Raw genomic sequence first — 20,117 nt, 5'->3', positions numbered from 1 at the left:
TTACTTAATTTAATGTATGTTCCGAAAAAAGACCAGCTCTCATATGATACTTTAGGCTCTGTTGGATAATAAAATAATGCATAAGGTGAAATGATGGACTCGATTTTGCACCAATGAAAGACATGTAACAGAGCTTGGGCGGGCACTAATTGCAAGGGAAAATTATTTAGCATGGCTCGGTGTCCTGGGTGTTTGGAGTTTATACATTTTAGACCATTCCATTGGTCCTTACGTGAAATCCACTCAGCCGGAATACCGGACCGTGTAAAACGAATTCATCCAATGTCAACGACGACTGGTCCCTATCATGAAAGGCCAGCCAATCCGCTTCATACATTTTGGGGCGTGTTTTTGTTTTCGCCAACTGATTGGTTCTCGTCCAAGCGTTTGTCCCTCACATGTTGCGTCCTCTTCACGGGACTCTAGCGTTTCCATTTCACAGATGAATAAAGTATCTGCTGCATTCATCAACGTAGCCTAACTTTGCTGTCTCATTGAAAGATCAAATAAAAGGTGCAGCTTTTGCGTTTTCTACGTTCTCAGTCTGTTTGACTTCATCAACGTATAAGCTAGCTGCTAGATAGCTGACCTTATAAATGGCCAGAGGTGTCTGTGTTTAGGGACTGTGGTGTGTGAACTTTGGGCTGAAAGTAATCACAATCTCTTCTACCATGGCAGGGATTCTAGCGAGATCGTTATGGAGCAAAAAGGTCAACCACATTCCCCGTGCAGCTTTTCTAGCTAAATGCATTGTTTTATACTTGATTGGCTAGCTAGCTATATAAACTGCTAGCATAGTAGCATGGCACGGTAGCTAGTTAGCTAAGTATCGCCACACTTTTGGGGAAAAAAAGTCTAAGCAGTCATGTAGGATTATATCCTTTTTACCATTGCAACGTTAGCTATATTCTGTAGCATGCGGTCAATGCATGATTAACAGGTTGAACGAGTCAACTAGCTAGCTAACTAGCTTCAATGTCACAGTTAGTTAGCTTAGCTAACTAGTTAGCTAGCAGAAAGGTAGGGTTTTGGATCTTAGCTAGCTGGTCAATGGCAATAACGTAACGTTGACAATTGATCCTCGTGTGTCCTCTCTTCAGGCACCACTTCAGATGGGTCTCATGTGTTATTCATCATCAGTGGTGAGTTAACATCTTGCAATCGTATAATAACTAGATTTATGAGTGTTCGTATGTATACTGTAGCTCGCTATCGAAGACTTGTAGTCAAATATATGCTCATGCAATCTACACCTGCACAGACAAGTTTGACATTGTCGATGACATGTCCATTGTGAGGTTGTCATTTCCTGTCTTCTTGCAGCCCACCACCAAGCTGTTCATTGACGGCAAGTTTGTAGAGTCCAGCACCTCAGAATGGCTGGACATTCACAACCCTGTAAGTGTCAATGCTTACACACACACACACACCACAACAGGTGTACACAATGTATAAGCCGGTCGGGTCGGAAGATGAATATGTCTTGAGGGTGTCATATTTTAATCTGTATGATTTGCAAAGTGTAGAAATGGAAGCCTATTCTTCACAGCCAACTGACCCTTGACATGTTTATGCACTAACATTAACTATAACTCTGCATCTACTTCAGGGAAACTTGCTGTTGACTTGCTTTTGGCAAGGCAACTATATACTGCTGTTGAATGCAGAATCAGCTACACACCCAGAAGACCATAAATCTCTTCCCTACAAATAATTTCATTTAAATGTTAGCCTAAAAATGATTTATGTATTATTTATAATGCTAAAAACCTTGGTAAAAGACAGAAAAGTCCCCCTCAAGCATTCAGTCTCACTAAAAAGACCATAATGAAGCGCTATCTGACTCAACTGCCTATTCTACATGTCATGATATAACGTTATACCTGTACACAATCCATTTTTACGTTACACCCTCCTGGACAGGCCCCTTATGTAGTGTGTCTCCGTTCACAATGACATGATTATTAATCTATTGTCCCTACCTCAGGCCACTAACGAGGTGGTGGGTCGCGTGCCCAAAGCCACCCAGACAGAGATGTTAGCTGCAGTAGAGTCCTGCTCCAGGGCCTACGCCTCCTGGGCCGAGACCTCCATCCTCACCCGCCAGCAGATCTTCCTCCGATACCAGCAGCTCATCAAGGAAAACATTGTAAGGAAAGACCCTGGTCTGAAAATGGGCCTCCATAGGAATGGTTCCCAATATTTTGTTCAATATAATGCCTTTTGAGCTGTATTGAAAATCGTGATCCAAAGAATAAGCTACAAACAAGTTTCTTTGCAACAAACATGAATGTTCATCAAAGATGTTTGGTTCATTTATTTATTTTTCATCTGTGTTTTCAGAAAGAGCTAGCCAAGCTGATCACCCTGGAGCAGGGCAAGACTCTGGCTGACGCGGAGGGAGACGTCTTCAGAGGATTGCGTAGGTAGACCAGTCATGCTAAGTAGGCATGGGGAAACACGGGAGAAAATGTTTGAACTGATTGAAACGGGGAGATACGACAACAACTTGTCTCTGTAGTCTGTATTGAAATCTCTGTTCTGCAATCGCTATTTCCTTGCACCACAAATATTTGACCCTCTGCCCACCACTTCTATGTCTTTCACTGCTACTCTTATCTCTAAGAGTAGCAGCTTGACCTTCTGCTTCCTGGCTTTACTCACCGTCTCTCTTCCCCCTAGAGGTGGCAGAGCACGCCTGCAGCATCACCTCCCTGATGCTGGGGGAGACCCTGCCCTCCATCACCAAAGACATGGATACCTACACCTACCGCCTGCCCATCGGGGTGTGTGCTGGTATCGCCCCCTTCAACTTCCCTGCCATGATCCCTCTGTGGATGTTCCCCATGGGTATGGTGTGTGGCAACACCTACCTGATGAAGCCTTCCGAGCGCGTCCCAGGATGCACCATGCTGCTGGCCAGGCTGCTGCAGGACGCAGGGATGCCCGACGGGACCCTGAACATCATCCATGGACAGCACGCTGGTAAGACCAGGGGGCGTGTGTGTGTTGAGTCTTTATAAAACATGCTATTGAAGTGTGTCCTGTTTCCCAGGATGTAAGGACAAACCAGGTTATGCTGATCATGTGTGTTAGCTAGTGCCTGAGGTATATTGGTAGTCTTTGAATGTCCTGTAGACCCAGCACTTTATGTTAAGTAAACGCTTTGCCTAATGTGTGTGTAGGTAAATGTGTTTAAGTGCCGTAGGGGGTAGCAGTCCATATAGGAAACACTGTTTGTTTTGTTGCAGGTTTCATTTCCAAGGTGATTACACCTCCATCTTGTGCCCTTGTTGAGGAGTGAAATAATATGACCTTTGACCTCTTTCCGTAGCTGTGAACTTCATCTGTGACCACCCTGCCATCAAGGCCATCAGCTTCGTGGGCTCCAACCAGGCAGGAGAGTACATCTACGAGAGAGGATCCAAGAATGGCAAGAGAGTGCAGTCCAACATGGTAAATATGATAACCGAATAGGGTCTGTGAATAGGGTCAATTGGGGACTAAACAAATGAAGGGAACCCTTAGACGCTTAGGGAAATATGTCTGCCTTAAATTGTCTACAGTGCCCTTAACCAAGATGAATAGTTCTACCACATTATCAATCCTGAACCAGTAGATGTCTAAAGTTTCTTATTGCTTGTTTCTTATTGTCTATGTCTTTGCACATTCTGAAAACGCATGTCAGTAAACCTACCAACCCTTGTATTCTGCCTCGTAGGGTGCTAAGAACCACGGTGTGGTGATGCCTGACGCAAACAAGGAGAATACTCTGAACCAGCTGGTGGGCGCAGCCTTTGGCGCTGCAGGACAGCGTTGTATGGCTCTCTCAACCGCCATTCTCGTAGGCGAGGCTCGTGAATGGCTCCCAGAGCTGGTGGAGCGCTCCAAAGCCCTGCGCGTCAATGCAGGTACAGTGCCTTGCAAAAGTATTCACCCCCTTGGCGTTTTTCCTATTTTGTTGCATTACAACCTGTCATTTAGATGGATTTTTATTTGGATTTCATGTAATGAACGTACACAAAATAGTCCAAATTGGTGAAGTGAAAAACTAACTTGTTTTTTATTTTATTTTAGACAACAGAAAAGTGGTGTGCACATATGTATTCACCCCCTTTGCTATGAAACCCCTAAAATAAGATCTGGTGCAACCAATTACCTTCAGAAGTCACATAATTAATTAAAGTCCATTAAAGTCCACAAGTATGTGTATATATCATACATACATACACACCTGTTCTGAAATGCCCCAGAGTCTGCAACACCACTAAGCAAGCGGCACCATGAAGACCAAGGAGCTCTCCAAACAGGTCAGGGACAAAGTGGTGAAGTACAGATCAGGGTTGGGTTATAAAAAATATCAAACGTTCAACATCCCACGGAGCACCATTAAATCCATTATTAAAAAATGGAAAGAATATGGCACCACAACAAACCTGTCACGAGAGGGCCGCCCACCAAAACTCACGGACCAGGCTAGGAGGCCATTAATCAGAAGCAACTGAGAGACCAATGAAAACCCTGAAGGTGCTGCAACGCTCCACAGCAGCGATTTGAGTATCTGTCCGTAGAACCACTTTAAGCTGTACACTTCACAGAGCTGGGGTTTACAGAAGAGTGGCCAGAAAAAAGCCATTGCTTAAAGAAAAAAAATAAGCAAACACGTTTGGTGTTCGTCAAAAGGCATGTGGCAGACTCCCCAAACATATGGAAGAAGGTACTCTGGTCAGATGAGACTAAAATTGAGTTTTTTAGCCATCAAGGAAGACACTATGTCTGGCACAAACCCAACACCTCTCATCCCCACAGTGAAGCATGGTGGTGGCAGAATCATGCTGTGGGGATGTTTTTCATTGGCAGGGACTGGGAAACTGGTCAGAATTGAAGGAATGATGGATGGTGCTAAATACAGGGAAATTCTTGAGGGAAACTTGTTTCAGTCTTCCAGATATTTGAGACTGGGACGGAGGTTCACCTTCCAGCAGGACAATGACCCTAAGCATACTGCTAAAGCAACACTCGAGTGGTTGAAGGGGAAACCTTTACATGTCTTGGAATGGCATAGTCAAAGCCCAGACCTCAATCCAATTGAGAATCTGTGGTATGACTTAAAGATTGCTGTACACCAGCAGGAACCCATCCAACTTTAAGGAGCTGGAGCAGTTTTGCCTTGAAGAATGGGGAAAAAATGCCAGTGGCTAGATGTGCCAAGCTTATAGAGACATATTCCAAGAGATATGCAGCTGTAATTTCTGCAGAAGGTGGCTCTACAAAGTATTGACTTTGGGGGGGGGTGAATAGTTATGCACACAAGTACATTTTTGTCTAATTTCTTGTTTGTTTCAAGGAAAAACTATTTTGCATCTTCAAAGTGGTAGGCATGTTGCATTAATCAAATGCTACAAACCCCCCAAAAATCTATTTTAATTTTAGGTTGTAAGGCAACTAAATAGGAAAAATGCCAAGGGGGGTGAATACTTTCACAAGGCACTGTACCTCTCACTCTTTTACTTAAAGGGACTTTCAATGCCTTGTGTAGATTTATGACTTTTTTTCCTCCACAAAACTTCTTACAAATCAATGTTTTCCCCCTGTGTGAGAACATTGATTTAATTAAACATTTCAAATAGTACATCCAATATGACCACCAGCGCCAGTCCACATAGTGTATGTCATAGAATATAGTTCTAATTGTGTGTTTTCTTCCTCTGTGTGTATTTAGGTGACCAGCCGGGTGCCGACGTGGGTCCTCTGATCTCCCCTGAAGCCAGGGCCCGTGTTGAAATGTTGATCCAGAGCGGCGTGGACGAGGGAGCTACGCTGCTGCTGGATGGACGCAATGTCCACGTCAAAGGATACGAGAATGGCAACTTTGTAGGGCCCACCATCATCGCCAATGTTACGGTAAGGGGTGGGAGGGGGGTGTGTGTCTCTATAACCGACCTGGCTTTGAACTCAGGTTAGCTGAGTGATTTACTGTTTTTTTATTTAAAAAATACTTTAGGGTTGGATCAGCTTTAATATTAGAGCTGATCCACCCCTAAAGTATTTTCTAAATAAAAATATATTAAACTGTCTTAGGTCAGTTAGGATCACCACTTTATTTTAAGAATGTGAAATGTCAGAATAATAGTGGAGTGATTTATTTGAGCTTTTATTTCTTTCATCACATTCCCAGTGGGTCAGAACTTTGTATTAGTATTTGGTAGCATTGCCTTTAAATTGTTTAACTTGGGCCAAATGTTTTTATTAGCCTTCCACAAGCTTCCCACAACAAGTTGGGTGAATTTTGGGTCATTCCTCCTGACAGAGCTGGTGTAACTGAGTCAGGCTTGTAGGTCTCCTTGCTCGCACATGCTTTTTCAGTTCTGCCCACAAATTTTCTATAGGATTGAGGTCAGGGCTTTAATGGCCACTCCAATACCTTGATTTTGCTGTCCTTAAGCCATTTTGCCACAACTTTGGAAGTATGCTTGGGGTCATTGTCCATTTGGAAGACCCATTTGCGACCAAGCTTTAACTTCCTGACTGTTGCTTCAATATATCCACAGAATTGTCCTCCTCATGATGCCATCTATTTTGTGAAGTGCACCAGTCCAACCTGCAGCAAAGCACCCCCAGAACATGATGCTGCCACCCCCGTGCTTCAGTTAGGATGTGTTCTTCGGTTTGCAAGCCTCCCCCTTTTTCCTCCAAACTTATTGATGGTCATTATGGCCACACAGTTCTATTTTTGTTTCATCAGACCAGAGGACATTTCTTCAAAAAGTACAATCTTTGTCCCTATGTGCAGTTACAAACTGTAGTCTGGCATTTTTTTATGGCGGTTTTGGAGCAGTGGCTTCATCCTTGCTGAGCAGCCTTTCAGGTTATGTCGATATAGGACTCATTTTACTGTGGATATAGATACTTTTGTACCCGTTTTCCTCCAGCATCTTCACAAGGTCCTTTGCTGCTGTTCTGGGATTGATTTGCACTTTTTGCACCAAAGTACGTTCATCTCTAGGATACAGAACGCGTCTCCTTCCTGAGCAGTATGACGGCTGCGTGGTCCCAGGGATTTATACTTGCGTGAACGTGGTACCTTCAGGCGTTTTGAAATTGCTCCCTAAGATAAACCAGACTTGTGGAGGTCTGCAATTATTTTCTGAGGTCTTGGCTGATTTCTTTTGATTTTCCCATGATGTCAAGCAAAGAGGCACTGAGTTTGAAGGTTGTCCTTGAAAGACATCCACAGGTACACCTCCAATTGACTCAAATTATGTCAATTAGCCTATTGGAGGTGTACCTGTGGCTGTATTTCAAGGATTGTGTGTTCCTGGTGTAACTTGGGCAGTTGTTGCCACCCTGTACCTGTCCCGCAGGTGTGATGTACCGATCCTGTGCAGGTGTTGTTACACGTGGTCTGCCACTGTGAAGACGATCAGCTGTCCGTCCTGTCTCCCTGTAGCGCTGTCTTAGGAGTCTCATAGTACGGACATTGCAATTTATTGCCCTGGCCACATCTGCAGTCCTCATGCCTCCTTGCAGCATGCCTAAGGCACGTTCACGCAGATGAGGCATCTTTCTTTTGGTGTTTTTCAGAATCAGTAGAAAGGACACTAAAGACGCATGAGGTCACAGTTATGAGAACTTAGGACACTCAATTGCCTATCGTCTGTAAGCTGTTAGTCTTACCGCCTGTTCCACAGGTGCATGTTCATTAATTGTTAATGGGTTAATGAACAAGCATGGGAAACGGTGTTTAAACCCTTTTACGATAAAGATTTGTGAGATTATTTGGATTTGTACGAATTATCTTTGAAAGACAGGGTCCTGAAAGAGGGACGTTTCCTTTTTGTTGAGTTTATATATAACATTTCAGTTTGCAAGAATTGTGTGTCGTTTAAGTTTTGATTGACTGTTAGCTAGCTCAGCTAAACCCTAGGTTTCCACATCTACAAACTAAACATATTACTGTATTTCATAGATCATGTACATTGTGGTGAACCATCTCCACTACACTTGGAAGGGTCATGCACATCAGTGGAGTATCTCAGAACAACGTTGAACCTTGGTACAGTGGAAATTACACTTTGACAAAAGTACAAACAAATATATACAAACTTTTGACATACCAGTGTTAGGTTCTAAATGAACCTTCTAAAGTTTCATGGACGCTTAATAAAGCTCAAGCCAAGTTTATAAACCCATTGGGTCAAACAGCTGCATAAGACAAAAGACATTCACACGAGCACTGATATTTATCCCTTTCTCCTAGGCTGAGTCTCCTCCTACACATCTGAACAGCCAATGCATGCATCTCTGTTGCTTGACAGAACCGTAGTGATATCTGTTCTTCCTCACTTCATCTGACCTCTGCCCCAAAGTGCTCACTCCTCTCCAACTCACGGCTGTTATGTTGACTCGTACCAGACTGTCTTTTTCCCCCCCCCATAGGATCCCTGATGGCTAACAACATATCCGGACAGAATGTAAACATTATACATTCCCCTCTCTCCCTGAATAAGTATTTCATATTCTCAGAACCCAACACGACAATCTAGGGCTACAAAACCTAGATACAATTTTTTAAAAGTTAGTTGACATTGGCTAGTTTGTCTGGGCATTTCTGACAAGTTATAAATAGCTCTCTAAAGTATGCACTGATGAGGAAAATGACGAGGAAAACTGATGATGCACTACTTAATCTCAGGCTTTTTCCTCCCCTCCCCAGCCAGCGATGACGTGCTACACGGAGGAGATATTTGGGCCGGTGCTGGTGGTTCTGGAGGCTGACACTCTGGATGAAGCCATCTCCCTGGTCAACAACAACCAGTACGGCAACGGAACCGCCATCTTCACCACCAACGGCGCCACCGCCCGCAAGTACACACACGAGGTGGATGTCGGACAGGTGAGCCGTAGTTCAGAGACTTCCGGTAGGTGCTTGGGGAAGTAAGACTTGTGTGATTGGCATCCAACAGTACAAGTAGTTTCCCATTTAACTTCATTTCTAGATAGATGGGCAACTATGCAGTGATTCATAGCTTGTGGTAACTCTGAGGATAATTTAATGCAACTTTAATGACATTTTAGTTATTTAGCAGATGCTCTTATCCAGAGCGACTTAGTGCATGCATTTTTAATTCGTACTCGTCCCCCGCGGGAATCGGACCCACAACCCTTTGCAAGTGGCATGCTCTACCAACTGAGCCACACGGGGTCATCTATTGTTTACCGCACTATTTTTGTTGTGTATGCAAGTCTTTTTCATGGATCGTTGAAGGTGTAATTTGTAGGTTAACGTTGGGCATTGTTTTCCTTTTCTATCTTTGGTTAATTTTGTTGGTGTATTGGACAAGAGATGGGTGGGGTTCTCAGATGGTTGAGGGGCAGCTCTTAGTGAACTGTGGGGGGGGTCTTGGAGGGCTGGTGGTTGGGAGTTTGGGCCGGTGGCTGATGGATCGCTGGTTCGTGTCCCCATTTTTTGATCTTGTGGGAGATCTATCGACGTGTCCTTGAGCAGGGCGTTGACCCTGGTTGCTTCTGTGTCATTCTGGATGGGAGTCTGATAGATGACTGATTAGTATATATTCAATAAAAAATACATTTACTTTGAGCATGGTATGATCTTCGGTGTCTAGGGTTTCCTGAGAATGGTGCGACAAACCAAACATCCGGTCAGTCAGCGGCAGTCCTGTAGTCAAAAACAGCTTGTTGAAGGAGAATGGCAAGAATTGTGCAAGCTAACAGGCGGGCCACAAACAGACAAATAACGGCACAGACCGGCATCTCACAACACACAACTCATCGATCCTTGTCACAGATGGTCTATTGCAGCGGACGACCACACCATGTTCCACTCCTATCAGCTAAAAAAGAGGCGGCTCCAGTGTGCATGCGATCACCAACGCTGGACAATTGAGAAGTGGGAAAAACCGCCTGGTCCGACAAATCCCAGTTTCTGCCGCGTCATGCTGATGGCAGTTAGGATTTGACATGAGTCAATGGACCCAGGCTAGTGGCGGCGGTGTATCGCATCAGCATGGACCAACATACCTGTGGAAAGTTTCCGACTTGTAGAATCAATGCCCCTGATAATTCAGGCTGTTCTGGAGGCAAAGGTAGATCCGACCCGGTACTAGATGGGAAATATCGTAAGTTTATTTTTGAAGTGTCTGTCCTATATCTGAGAGGGAAAGATCTGTAGTTTGTTGACACATTTAACCCTTTTTTAGGCACTAAACTACTTCCATATATATACAGTGCATTCGGGAACGTATTGAGTCCCCTTTACTTTTTCCACATTTTTGTTATGCCTTATTCTAAAATGTGTTAAATACATTTTTCCCCCTCCATCTGCACACAATACCCCATCATGACAAAGCGAATAAAGGTTTAGAATTTTTTGCAAATGTATTAAAAATACCTTATTTACATAAGTATTCAGACCCTTTGCTATGAGACTCAATTGAGCTCCGGTGCATCATGTTTCCATTGATCATCCTTGATGTTTCTACTTATTGGAGTCCACCTGTGGTAAATGCAATTGATTTGGACATGATTTGGAAAGGCACACACCTGTCTATTTAAGGTCCCACAGTTGACAGTGTAAGTCAGAGCAAAAAACAATTCAAAGGAATTGTCTGTAGAGCTCTGAGATAGGGTTGTGTCTGCACAGAACTGGGGAATGGTACCAAAACATTTCTGCAGCATTGAAGGTCCACAAGAACTTAGTGGCCTCATTCTTCTATTTAAAACGTTTGGAACCACCAGGTCAAACTGAGCAATCGTAGGGGAGAAGGGCCTTGGTCAGGGAGGTTACCAAGAACCCTATGGTCACTCTGACAGAGCTCCAGAGTTCCTCTGGAAATGGGAGAACCTTCCAGAAGGACAACCACCTCTGTAGCAGTCGACCAATCAGGCCTTTATGGTAGAGTGGCCAGACGGAAGCCACTCCTCAGTAAAAGGCACATGGCAACACGCTTGGAGTTTGCCAAAAGGCACCTAAAGGACTCTGACCATGAGAAACACTGTTCTCTGGTCTGATGAATCCAATAATTAACTATTTGGCCTGAATGCCAAGCGCCACGTCTGGAGGAAACCTGGCACCATCCGTTGAAGCATGGTGGTGGCAACAGCATGCTGTGGGGCTGTTTTTCAGCGGCAGGGACTGCCAGACTAGTCAGGATTGAGGGAAAGATGAACAGAGCAAAGTACAGACAGATCCTTGATGTCAACCTGCTCCAGAGCATACGAATATTTTCAGTGGTGTATTTTATTCATTAGTGTGTGTTTTATTTATTTATTTTAAAATATCATATACTAATGGAATGGCATCTTTTTTATTTTTTACCTTTTAACTAGGCAAGTCAGTTAAGAACAAATTCTTATTTTCAAGGACGGCCTAGGAACAGTGGGTTCAGGGGCAGAGCAACAGATTTTTACCTTGTCAGCTCGGGGATTAGATCTTGCAACCTTTCGGTTACAAGTCCAACACTCTAACCACTAAGGCTACCTGCCGCCACAACTGCATCCTCTTTAGCGGCTTTGAACAACATATTGCCACAGACAATGAACGCAGCAGTATTTGTGACGTGAAATTGTTCTGAAAAGTGGAGGGGGAAAAATTAATCAAACTTGGTGTGACTAGTTCATTGCGTTGGGGGTGGGGGGGGGGTTCCTTGCCAATCTGAAACTTCTTAATTTGTATAGTCGACTAATATTTAGAGAACATGGATAATAGTAATGCTACTGATAACGTAATAGTGAAGTTTCAGAGAAAAGCCACGTTTTCTTTTGTCTGATATGCGCAAATCCCCCCCCCCCCCCCCCCCCCCCAAGCCAATTACCGTAACTTAAATTTCAAGACCGTCACAGCCCTAATCACAACTGGTGAGAGGATATGCTGAGAAAGAAGGGCAAATTAGCAGATATTAGGCCCTTAGGCTACAGCATAGCTTCTATACATTTTAATTGCTTACTATAAGTGCAGGCTACACACAACTTCTCGACGCAGTTATGGTGGATAACGTTCAATCTCCAGCTCACATTGAAATCCCCAAACTAACGTGTGACACTGGCAGAGGCTCAAAATATAAACTGTTGCTAATCACAAAAGTGCTTGAGGAAATGTACATTTGCAACATTGTTTCATGATGTTATGCTAACAAAAGCAAGCGCACTGTGGGCCAATTGGTTAGATCTGCGATCAACTGCGATATCTGTGGTGCTGAATCTCCGCTGGCCTAGGGCTATTAGTTTATCTGATTTATTTAGGGGATAATCTGAGTCACCACAAACGGGTTATCGTAAAGTAAAAATAAGCCAACAAGCTGTCTGACATATTTTTCGGGGGAAATATTAAACCCTACTCTGTGTGTGTGTCTCATTTAGATTGGTGTGAACGTGCCCATCCCCGTCCCCCTTCCCATGTTCTCCTTCACCGGCTCCAGAGGTTCCTTCAGGGGCGACACCAACTTCTACGGCAAACAGGTTAGCTCGCAACAACCAGCACAAGCCCACAACTGTTTTTCGCCCATGTTTTTTTTATCATATGACCATATTGGTCCTAATTTAATAGTTTCTGCAGTCAACTATACAGTATGAGGTGGCCATTTTCTAGAGTTGACTGTCTGCGCCTCTTCTCTGTGTTGTGTCTCTACAGGGCATCCAATTCTACACTCAGGTCAAGACGGTTACATCACAGTGGAAGGCCGACGACGCCACCACGAAGAGCCCAGCCGTTACCATGCCGACCATGGGACGCTAAACGGAACGTTCACTTGTTAATGTGGTCTATTACAGTCATGGAATATGTTTTATACCGAGTGTACTATATGAGAAACGTTTTTGTATTTGCGTTTGACCCTGTTACTGAAATTGCTTCCGCTAGGGTGATGGCAGATTTTAATCTGAAATGTACTGTTACTGTAGCAACAAATCCTCTGTTCAAGCACTAGTCATATGCTGACCCTGGGAGTCACATTGGAAGGATGGACTAGGTGGAATGCAATGGGTGAGAGAAGGCCGGTGGCAGCTAGTCTAGTGGTTAGAGTGTTGGGCCAGTAACCGAAAGGTTGCTGGATCGAATCCCCGAGCTGACAAGGTAAAAATCTGTTGGCTGCCCCTGAGCAGGCCACTGTTCCCTGGTAGGCCGTCATTGTAAATAAGAATTTGTTCTTAACTGACTTGCCTAGTTAAAAAGGTTACATCTGAAAAATATTTTATTTTTAAAATCTAAGATGTTCGCTTGCATCCTAACTACAACTATTAGGAGGGGAACAACGAGACACCATCGATAAATGGCTTCACCCAGTCCCTTGTGGGCATTAGTGTTCCCAATCTGTGAAACGGAGACACTAGCTAGGTTTCCATCCAATTGGCGATAGATTATGCAGATTTGAGAATATTCGCGTGAATTCTCACCAGAGATGTTTCCATCACGTTGACTTGTTGCCGATTTAAAGGCTGTGGGTTATGACGTAGTGCACATAAATAAAAACTTTTGCAGTTAAATTCCCATGTACCGAATAAAAAATACACTGTACATTGGTTTCCATCGCATTTAACTCTGATGGTTTTGTCACATCAAATGTAGCATTATATAGCGAATGTGCCCACTCCGGTTTTGGCACGTGCGCTCTAGCCGCACTCTGCAGTGCGGATACAGCCAACAACATGAGATTATTATGGACAAAGGAGTGAGATTGACAAAAATAAACTGCAGCCAAGCATTGATCATCATGTCACAAGAATGATGCTCCTTTTGAATAAAAATGAACAATCTCATCACCGTGCACTTCCATCCACCATGTGAAGTTCACTTATTTCATCTGTAGCCCAGGGACGTAGCCATAATTAGTATTTTTTTAAATTTGTTATTTTTTGGATAGGCCTAGAAAAATTTGGATATGCATTTTTTTTTTTTCTACTTAATTTATCTTGCGACTTGCACCGTATATTATTCCGTAATACAATCGTTTTATACTAGTGCATAGTACTTAGAGAAACCTCATTACATATACAAATAATGACCTATCCCAGCGTATTAAACTAAAACTCACTTTAGAACAGTTGCCAATTTGCCAACAACAAACTCCTCTTCAGACACACTTTAATCTCGATGGGCAAACAAGCCTATATTTTATGTTACAATTTATACCACGGTGGGCAGTAGTATTATAAAATGGTACCTTACCTTCAGTAGACATAAATCATAAGTAGAGGTCGGCAGATTAATTTGGGCCGATTTTTCACAGTTTCAAAACAATCGGTAATCGGCATTTTTGGACGCCAATTATATTGCTATCCATGAGGAGACTGCGTGGCAGGCTGACCACCTGTTACGTGAGTGCAGGCAGCAAGGAGCCATGGTAAATTGCTAGCTAGCATTAAACTTATAAAAACAATCTTAACATCACTAGTTAACTACACATGGTTGATGATATTACTAGTTTAACTAACTTGTCCATATAATCAATGCTGTGCCTGAAATTGTCACTTCTCTTGCGTTCAGTGAAAGCAGAGTCGGGGTATATGCAAGCAGTTTGGGCCGCCTGGCTCGTTGCAAACTGTGTGACGACCATTTCTTCAGAGACCGTAATAAATTAGCCCAAATTTTTCATAATTATGACAATATTGAAGGTTGTGCAATATTTAGACTCGGGGTTGCCACCCGTTTGATAAAATACGGAACGGTTCCGTATTTCACTGAAAAAATAAACGTTTTGTTTTCGAAATGATAGTTTCTGGATTTGACCATATTAATGACCTTGTGTGTTTTATTATATTAAAATTAAGTCTACAATTTGATATTCGATAGAGCAGTCTGACTGAGTGGTGGTAGGCAGCAGCAGGCTGGTAAGCATTCATTCAAATTGCACTTTCCTGCGTTTGCCAGCAGCTCTTCGCAAAGCTTGAAGCACAGCACTGTTTACGACTTCAAATCTATCAACTCCCGAGATTAGGCTGGCAATACCAAAGTACCTATTAGAACATCCAATAGTGAAAAGTATATGAAATACAAATGGTATAGAGAGAAACAGTCCTATAATAACTACAACCTAAAAGTTCTTACCTGGGAATATTGAAGACTCATGTTAAAAGGAACCACCAGCTTTCATATGTTCTCATGTTCTGAGCAAGGAACTTAAACGTTAGCTTTTTTACATGGCACATATTGCTTTCTTCTCCAACACTGTGTTTTTGCATTATTTAAACCAAATTGAACATGTTTCATTATTTGAGACGGAATAGATTTGATTTATCATCAAATCCAATTTATTTATATAGCCCTTTGTACATCAGCTGATATCTCAAAGTGCTGTACAGAAACCCAGCCTAAAACCCCAAACAGCAAGCAATGCAGGTGTAGAAGAACGGTGGCTAGGAAAATCTCCCTAGAAAGGCCAGAACCTAGGAAGAAACGTAGAGGAACCAGGCTATGAGGGGTGGCCAGTCCTCTTCTGGCTGTGCCGGGTGGAGATTATAACAGAATGTGGCCAAGATGTTCAAATGTTCATAAATGACCAGCATGGTCAAATAATAATAATCACAGTAGTTGTCGAGGGTGCAGCAAGTCGGCACCTCAGGAGTAAATGTCAGTTGGCTTTTCATAGCCGATCATTAAGAGTATCTCTACCACTCCTGCTGTCTCTAGAGAGTTGAAAACAGCATGTCTGGGATAGGTAGCACGTCCGGTGAACAGGTCAGGATTCCATAGCTGCAGGCAGAACAGTTGAAACTGGAGCAGCAGCATGGCCAGGTGGACTGGGGATAGCAAAGAGTCCTCATGCCAGGTAGTCCTGAGGCATGGTCCTATGGCTCAGGTTCTCCGAGAGAGAGAAAGAAAGAGAGAATTAGAGAGAGCATACTTAAATTCACACAGGACACCGGATAAGACAGGAGAAGTACTCCAGATATAACAAACTGACCCTAGCCCCCCGACACATAAACTACTGCAGCATAAATACTGGAGGCTGAGACAGGAGGGGTCAGGAGACAGTGTATTATATTAAGTTAAAATAAGTGTTCATTGTTCATTCAGTATTGTTGTAATTGTCATTTATTACAAATATATAAAAAATCGGCCGATTAATCGGTATCAACTTTTTTTTGGTCCTCCAATAATCGGTATCGGTATTGAAAAATCATATGGTGATGATTTTATCATAATCCAATGTTTCTGTCAGTTCCACCTCAAAAGACAGCAAACTGAAGTGGTTCAGCCGGGCGCTTGTCATTGATGTGTGAAGACGATTTTTAAAATCCTAGTTGTGTCTCCACACTGCATGATGTCATTGGAAGTGTGACAATGATCCTTAACAGAGTTTATATTAGGGAAAATATCACCAGGGCAGCTGTCAAGTGCACTCATTATGGAGGAAACGTCACTCTTTCCCATGTTCATTTTGCGACTCAACTGCTGAATAAAAACAGTGAATTCAGCATCCTCAATTGATATTGCATAATGATCGCATGTGGTTTGCAGCTGCTCTTTAAGGCCGCAGGTTTGGTAGTCTTTGGAAAAGGAGGCTGCCGCTTGCATGATTTGTATGTGTTTTCTTGAAATCTTGAGTTCAACTCAGTTGTCTGTCTAGAATGTTGTTACAAAGTTGCCTCAGGTCACTGTCACTCTTGATGCTGAATGTTTTCCCTAATGAAGTTGACTACACTGTAATCAGCGGTTTCCATAAACCCAACAGCATTTTCTTTAATCATTCTACAATGAATGTATCGGATGCACACATCAATAAGTTCTCGTTTAGATTCCCTTGCATTTCAAAGATGGTACGAAACAATACAAAACTGTTGTTTTTTTCTTTTGCATTATCTTTTACCAGATCTATATTCTCCTACATAACTTTCACATTTCCACAAACTTCAAAATGTTTCCTTTCAAATGGTACCAAGAATATGCATATACTTGCTACAGGCAGTTAGATTTGGGCATGTCATTTTAGGCGAAAATTGGGGGAAAAGGGCGGATCCTTAGGCCTGTTTTTTTTTATTTCTGAGTCATACTTTGAGATTAAATTTAAGATTTCTAAAAAAAATTCCATAGATTGCCTCTTCAGTTTCTACATGCCCTCTGAGTGGAATATCCTGCTTTGCACACATTAAAACAATATCTATGACCACTTAAACGTGCACTTTTTTCTATAAAATCCATGTTTGCATCACCATGCATTTGGTTCAACACAGTCCCACGACTTCTAGGCCCATGGGTCGCCTTGTAGGATTCACATATGACACGAACATGTAATTCGCTACTCTCGTGTTTGCTGCAAGCATTTCTTGCGAGTTTCCAGTTTTTAAATCCTTCTCATATAAATCTGAATTCGACATTTGCCCCAGGAAAGTGCCTACAAAACTTACAATAAATTATATATTTCGCTTTACTATACTCAATCCACACGAACTGGTCATAACACCTTGAAGAGAAGCTGCATAATTTGCCAGCTTTTGGGAACTTTGCTAGCTTTTGGTTGACAGGCTGGTTCATCAACGGGAGACAAATCTATCGGTGGACCTACTGCTGGTTCACCGCAGCATCAAGAACGAGAGGAGACCGTGGGGTAGGCAAGCATGCCTGGCTCAACGTGGCATTGGCGGTTGTGATTGCGGTTGTTTCAATCCTGGCGCCACCTGTTAAATGTTTCATTCTGGAAGCTATCGGTAGATTGATCCAAATTATTTTCTGGCACACACTCCTTTTACACACTCCATTTGGTTTACCATTGCTAGAACTACTAAATTACCTTAGCTGGTGAGTCGATTCGAGTAAACTAGCGTGGTAGAGTGTGCTAGTTTATGCGCTACAAAGGTTAGCCATGTGACGTTGCCAGGTTGTTGCGGTAAACCATCGTATGACATTTTTTTTAGGCCTATCACTGGCTGCGCGGCTGATGTGAACAGCATGTTTTCTTGAGTGGTAGTGGAAGGACCACACAACATCACGTTATTCCAAGTTTACTGCGATATAATGGCTATTATATTCATATTTGCGCATAAAGACGTTTCCACCGGCATTTCTAATATAACTAATTGTACAGATACGAAAACATCTCACCTTAACTAGTGTATTTTGTTTTGTCGACATTTGGAAAGTTTACTGACATTTTGCTGTTTTTATCCGAAATGTGCATTATTCACATAAAAAGGTTTAATAGGATTTCTACAAATGTATTTTGTGCTGACAGGTCTCTGTTAGTATTTCAGTGAGTATACATTACAATAATACAATTTGTGATGTTAGTGCCTAGACTTCTGCTCCCGAGTGGCGCAGCAGTCTAAGGCACTGCCTCTCCGTGCTAGAGCTGTATCGCAACCGGTCGTGATTGGGAGTCCCATAGGGCGGTGCACAATTGGCCCCGCGTTGTTAGGGTTTGGCCGGGGTAGGCCATCATTGTAAATAAGAATTTGTTCTTAACTGACCTGCCTAGTTAAATAAAGTTAACATAAAAATTATGCAATGATGCACCCTGTTTTACATGGAATAAAGATTTCCATTGAATACTGCTGCTAAAGACACTTCTTCCTATGCCTCATCGATGAGCTTTATATATTGCAACTATAACTAAGTATAACAGATTCATGCTCTCTCAAGCATGAATCTGGGGGAAACAAGTTTTGTTGAGAAGTTGTACATTTACGAGTCAGACACCTTTTAGAGCCACCCTTTGATGAGTGGTTAAGCTTTGTGGTCCCTGAAGTTCTTGATGATATGTTCTTTAGGCCACAGAATAACACATGCGACTGGTAGGTTATATGGATGTTTGCATTTTGTAACTTACATAAACGGAACTTCATAAACAAGCTTTGACAAGGCTTTGCTGTTGTTAAAGTACAGAATTAGACATGGATGTAAATGTTTATCATAAACATTTGACAACACTAGGTAGTCAGATTACCATGGGGTTTGCAATGTTTTTTTTGGCTACAGAGCTTGCTTTTCTATTCATCAATAGCGGAGTCCTGACCAGGGCACAGAGATTTTCCTAGCAATCCTAAATCTGCTGTCTGGTGGTTATTTTGGTTGTGAAAACCCTTTCATGTGGACATTGAGAACAGTAAAGCGGCAGAGTTTCAAACTTTAAGCAGTAAAACTGGTAATTGGCTGCCTAAGAAATTCCTATGTTTTGACAGACAGACCATGGTACTTGTTGCAAAATCCCAACAATAGAAATATGCTTCTGCTGTGCAGGCACAAAACTAATTACAGTGAGTTTCCCTTGACTGCATTGAACATGCTGAAAATTGGTATTGTGGGTTGATTATTTTGTTTCCTCAGCATGTTCATTCTTTCGGGATTAACCTTTATGGTCTTCATTTACATTGTCAGCAAGATTACCTTAATGTATGGAAAACAACAATCTACATGAGAATTATACAGTTTTCTTTGAGGGGGGGGGGGGGGGGAAGCTCCGACTGAGGAAAAATCGAATGAATCGGTCAACCAACTCGGAATTCCAAGAGGGAAATTCTGGCATCTTTCTACAGCTCTAACTGTCCAACCTGAAGATCACCAAGGTCTTGATTTTACCGTCTTTTTGTCTTTGAGTTCCCAATTGTTTTGCAGCATGTTTTTTTATATTAGATTTTTTTAAATATATTTTTATTAACAACAAATCAATACAGGAAGTACATGTGGGAACACAAGTATATATAAATAATATACAAAGGACAATTGGGCTAGGGAGTAAAATATTACATTACACAAGGACCTTTAAGGGACATACATACACTTATTATTCTAACAGCTTTTTTGTTAGTAGAGTATTTAATCGTCTTAAAATACAGTTCAATTTCCTTTTGTAAGGTAAGAAAGGTGGTGTTTTCTTTGTAAATTTACATTTGTGAATATGAAATTTGTCCGAAAGAATAATGAAATGAATTACATAAAACATGTTCAGCTTATTTCTATCGTAGGCAAAGAATCCAAGCAGTACATCTCTCCACAACAGTGTAAGATTTTCATAAATGTGTTCAATTATAAATCTACTGATGTCTTGTCATAGTTTTCATACATGAATACAATGCCAAAGAAGATGCAACACTGTTTCTGGGTGGTCATTACAAAAGGAGCAATTAGAGTTGATTTTTTCCTTAAACTTCTTCATGTAGTGTATATT

The 20,117-nt window shown here is 42.2% G+C and overlaps 1 protein-coding gene across 1 annotated transcript; it reads left to right on the top strand.

Moving 5' to 3' along the window:
• Positions 1-522: 522 nt before the first annotated feature.
• LOC139415348 (methylmalonate-semialdehyde/malonate-semialdehyde dehydrogenase [acylating], mitochondrial-like) lies at positions 523-17,129 on the top strand. The gene is made up of 12 exons (XM_071163420.1): positions 523-710; positions 1,101-1,142; positions 1,324-1,398; positions 1,988-2,149; positions 2,344-2,422; positions 2,683-2,985; positions 3,335-3,456; positions 3,722-3,911; positions 5,723-5,904; positions 8,717-8,896; positions 12,379-12,477; positions 12,650-17,129. Exons 1-12 carry the CDS (start codon positions 672-674, stop codon positions 12,752-12,754), a joined length of 1,578 nt encoding a protein of 525 aa, XP_071019521.1. The 5' UTR covers positions 523-671; the 3' UTR covers positions 12,755-17,129.
• The last annotated feature ends 2,988 nt before the right edge of the window (positions 17,130-20,117 follow it).

This window comes from Oncorhynchus clarkii, chromosome 8 (genome assembly GCF_045791955.1).
Source record: "Oncorhynchus clarkii lewisi isolate Uvic-CL-2024 chromosome 8, UVic_Ocla_1.0, whole genome shotgun sequence".
Classification (NCBI taxonomy): domain Eukaryota; kingdom Metazoa; phylum Chordata; class Actinopteri; order Salmoniformes; family Salmonidae; genus Oncorhynchus; species Oncorhynchus clarkii.
This window is presented reverse-complemented; position numbering and strand designations above follow the sequence as displayed.

Excerpts from the sequence above, each read along its gene's own strand:
- LOC139415348 (XM_071163420.1), top strand. The coding sequence starts at position 672 with ATGGCAGGGATTCTAGCGAGATCGTTATGGAGCAAAAAG. Across the intron at positions 1,399-1,987 it reads GGCTGGACATTCACAACCCT|GCCACTAACGAGGTGGTGGG; the intron begins GTAAGTGTCAAT and ends TCCCTACCTCAG. Across the intron at positions 3,912-5,722 it reads AGCCCTGCGCGTCAATGCAG|GTGACCAGCCGGGTGCCGAC; the intron begins GTACAGTGCCTT and ends GTGTGTATTTAG.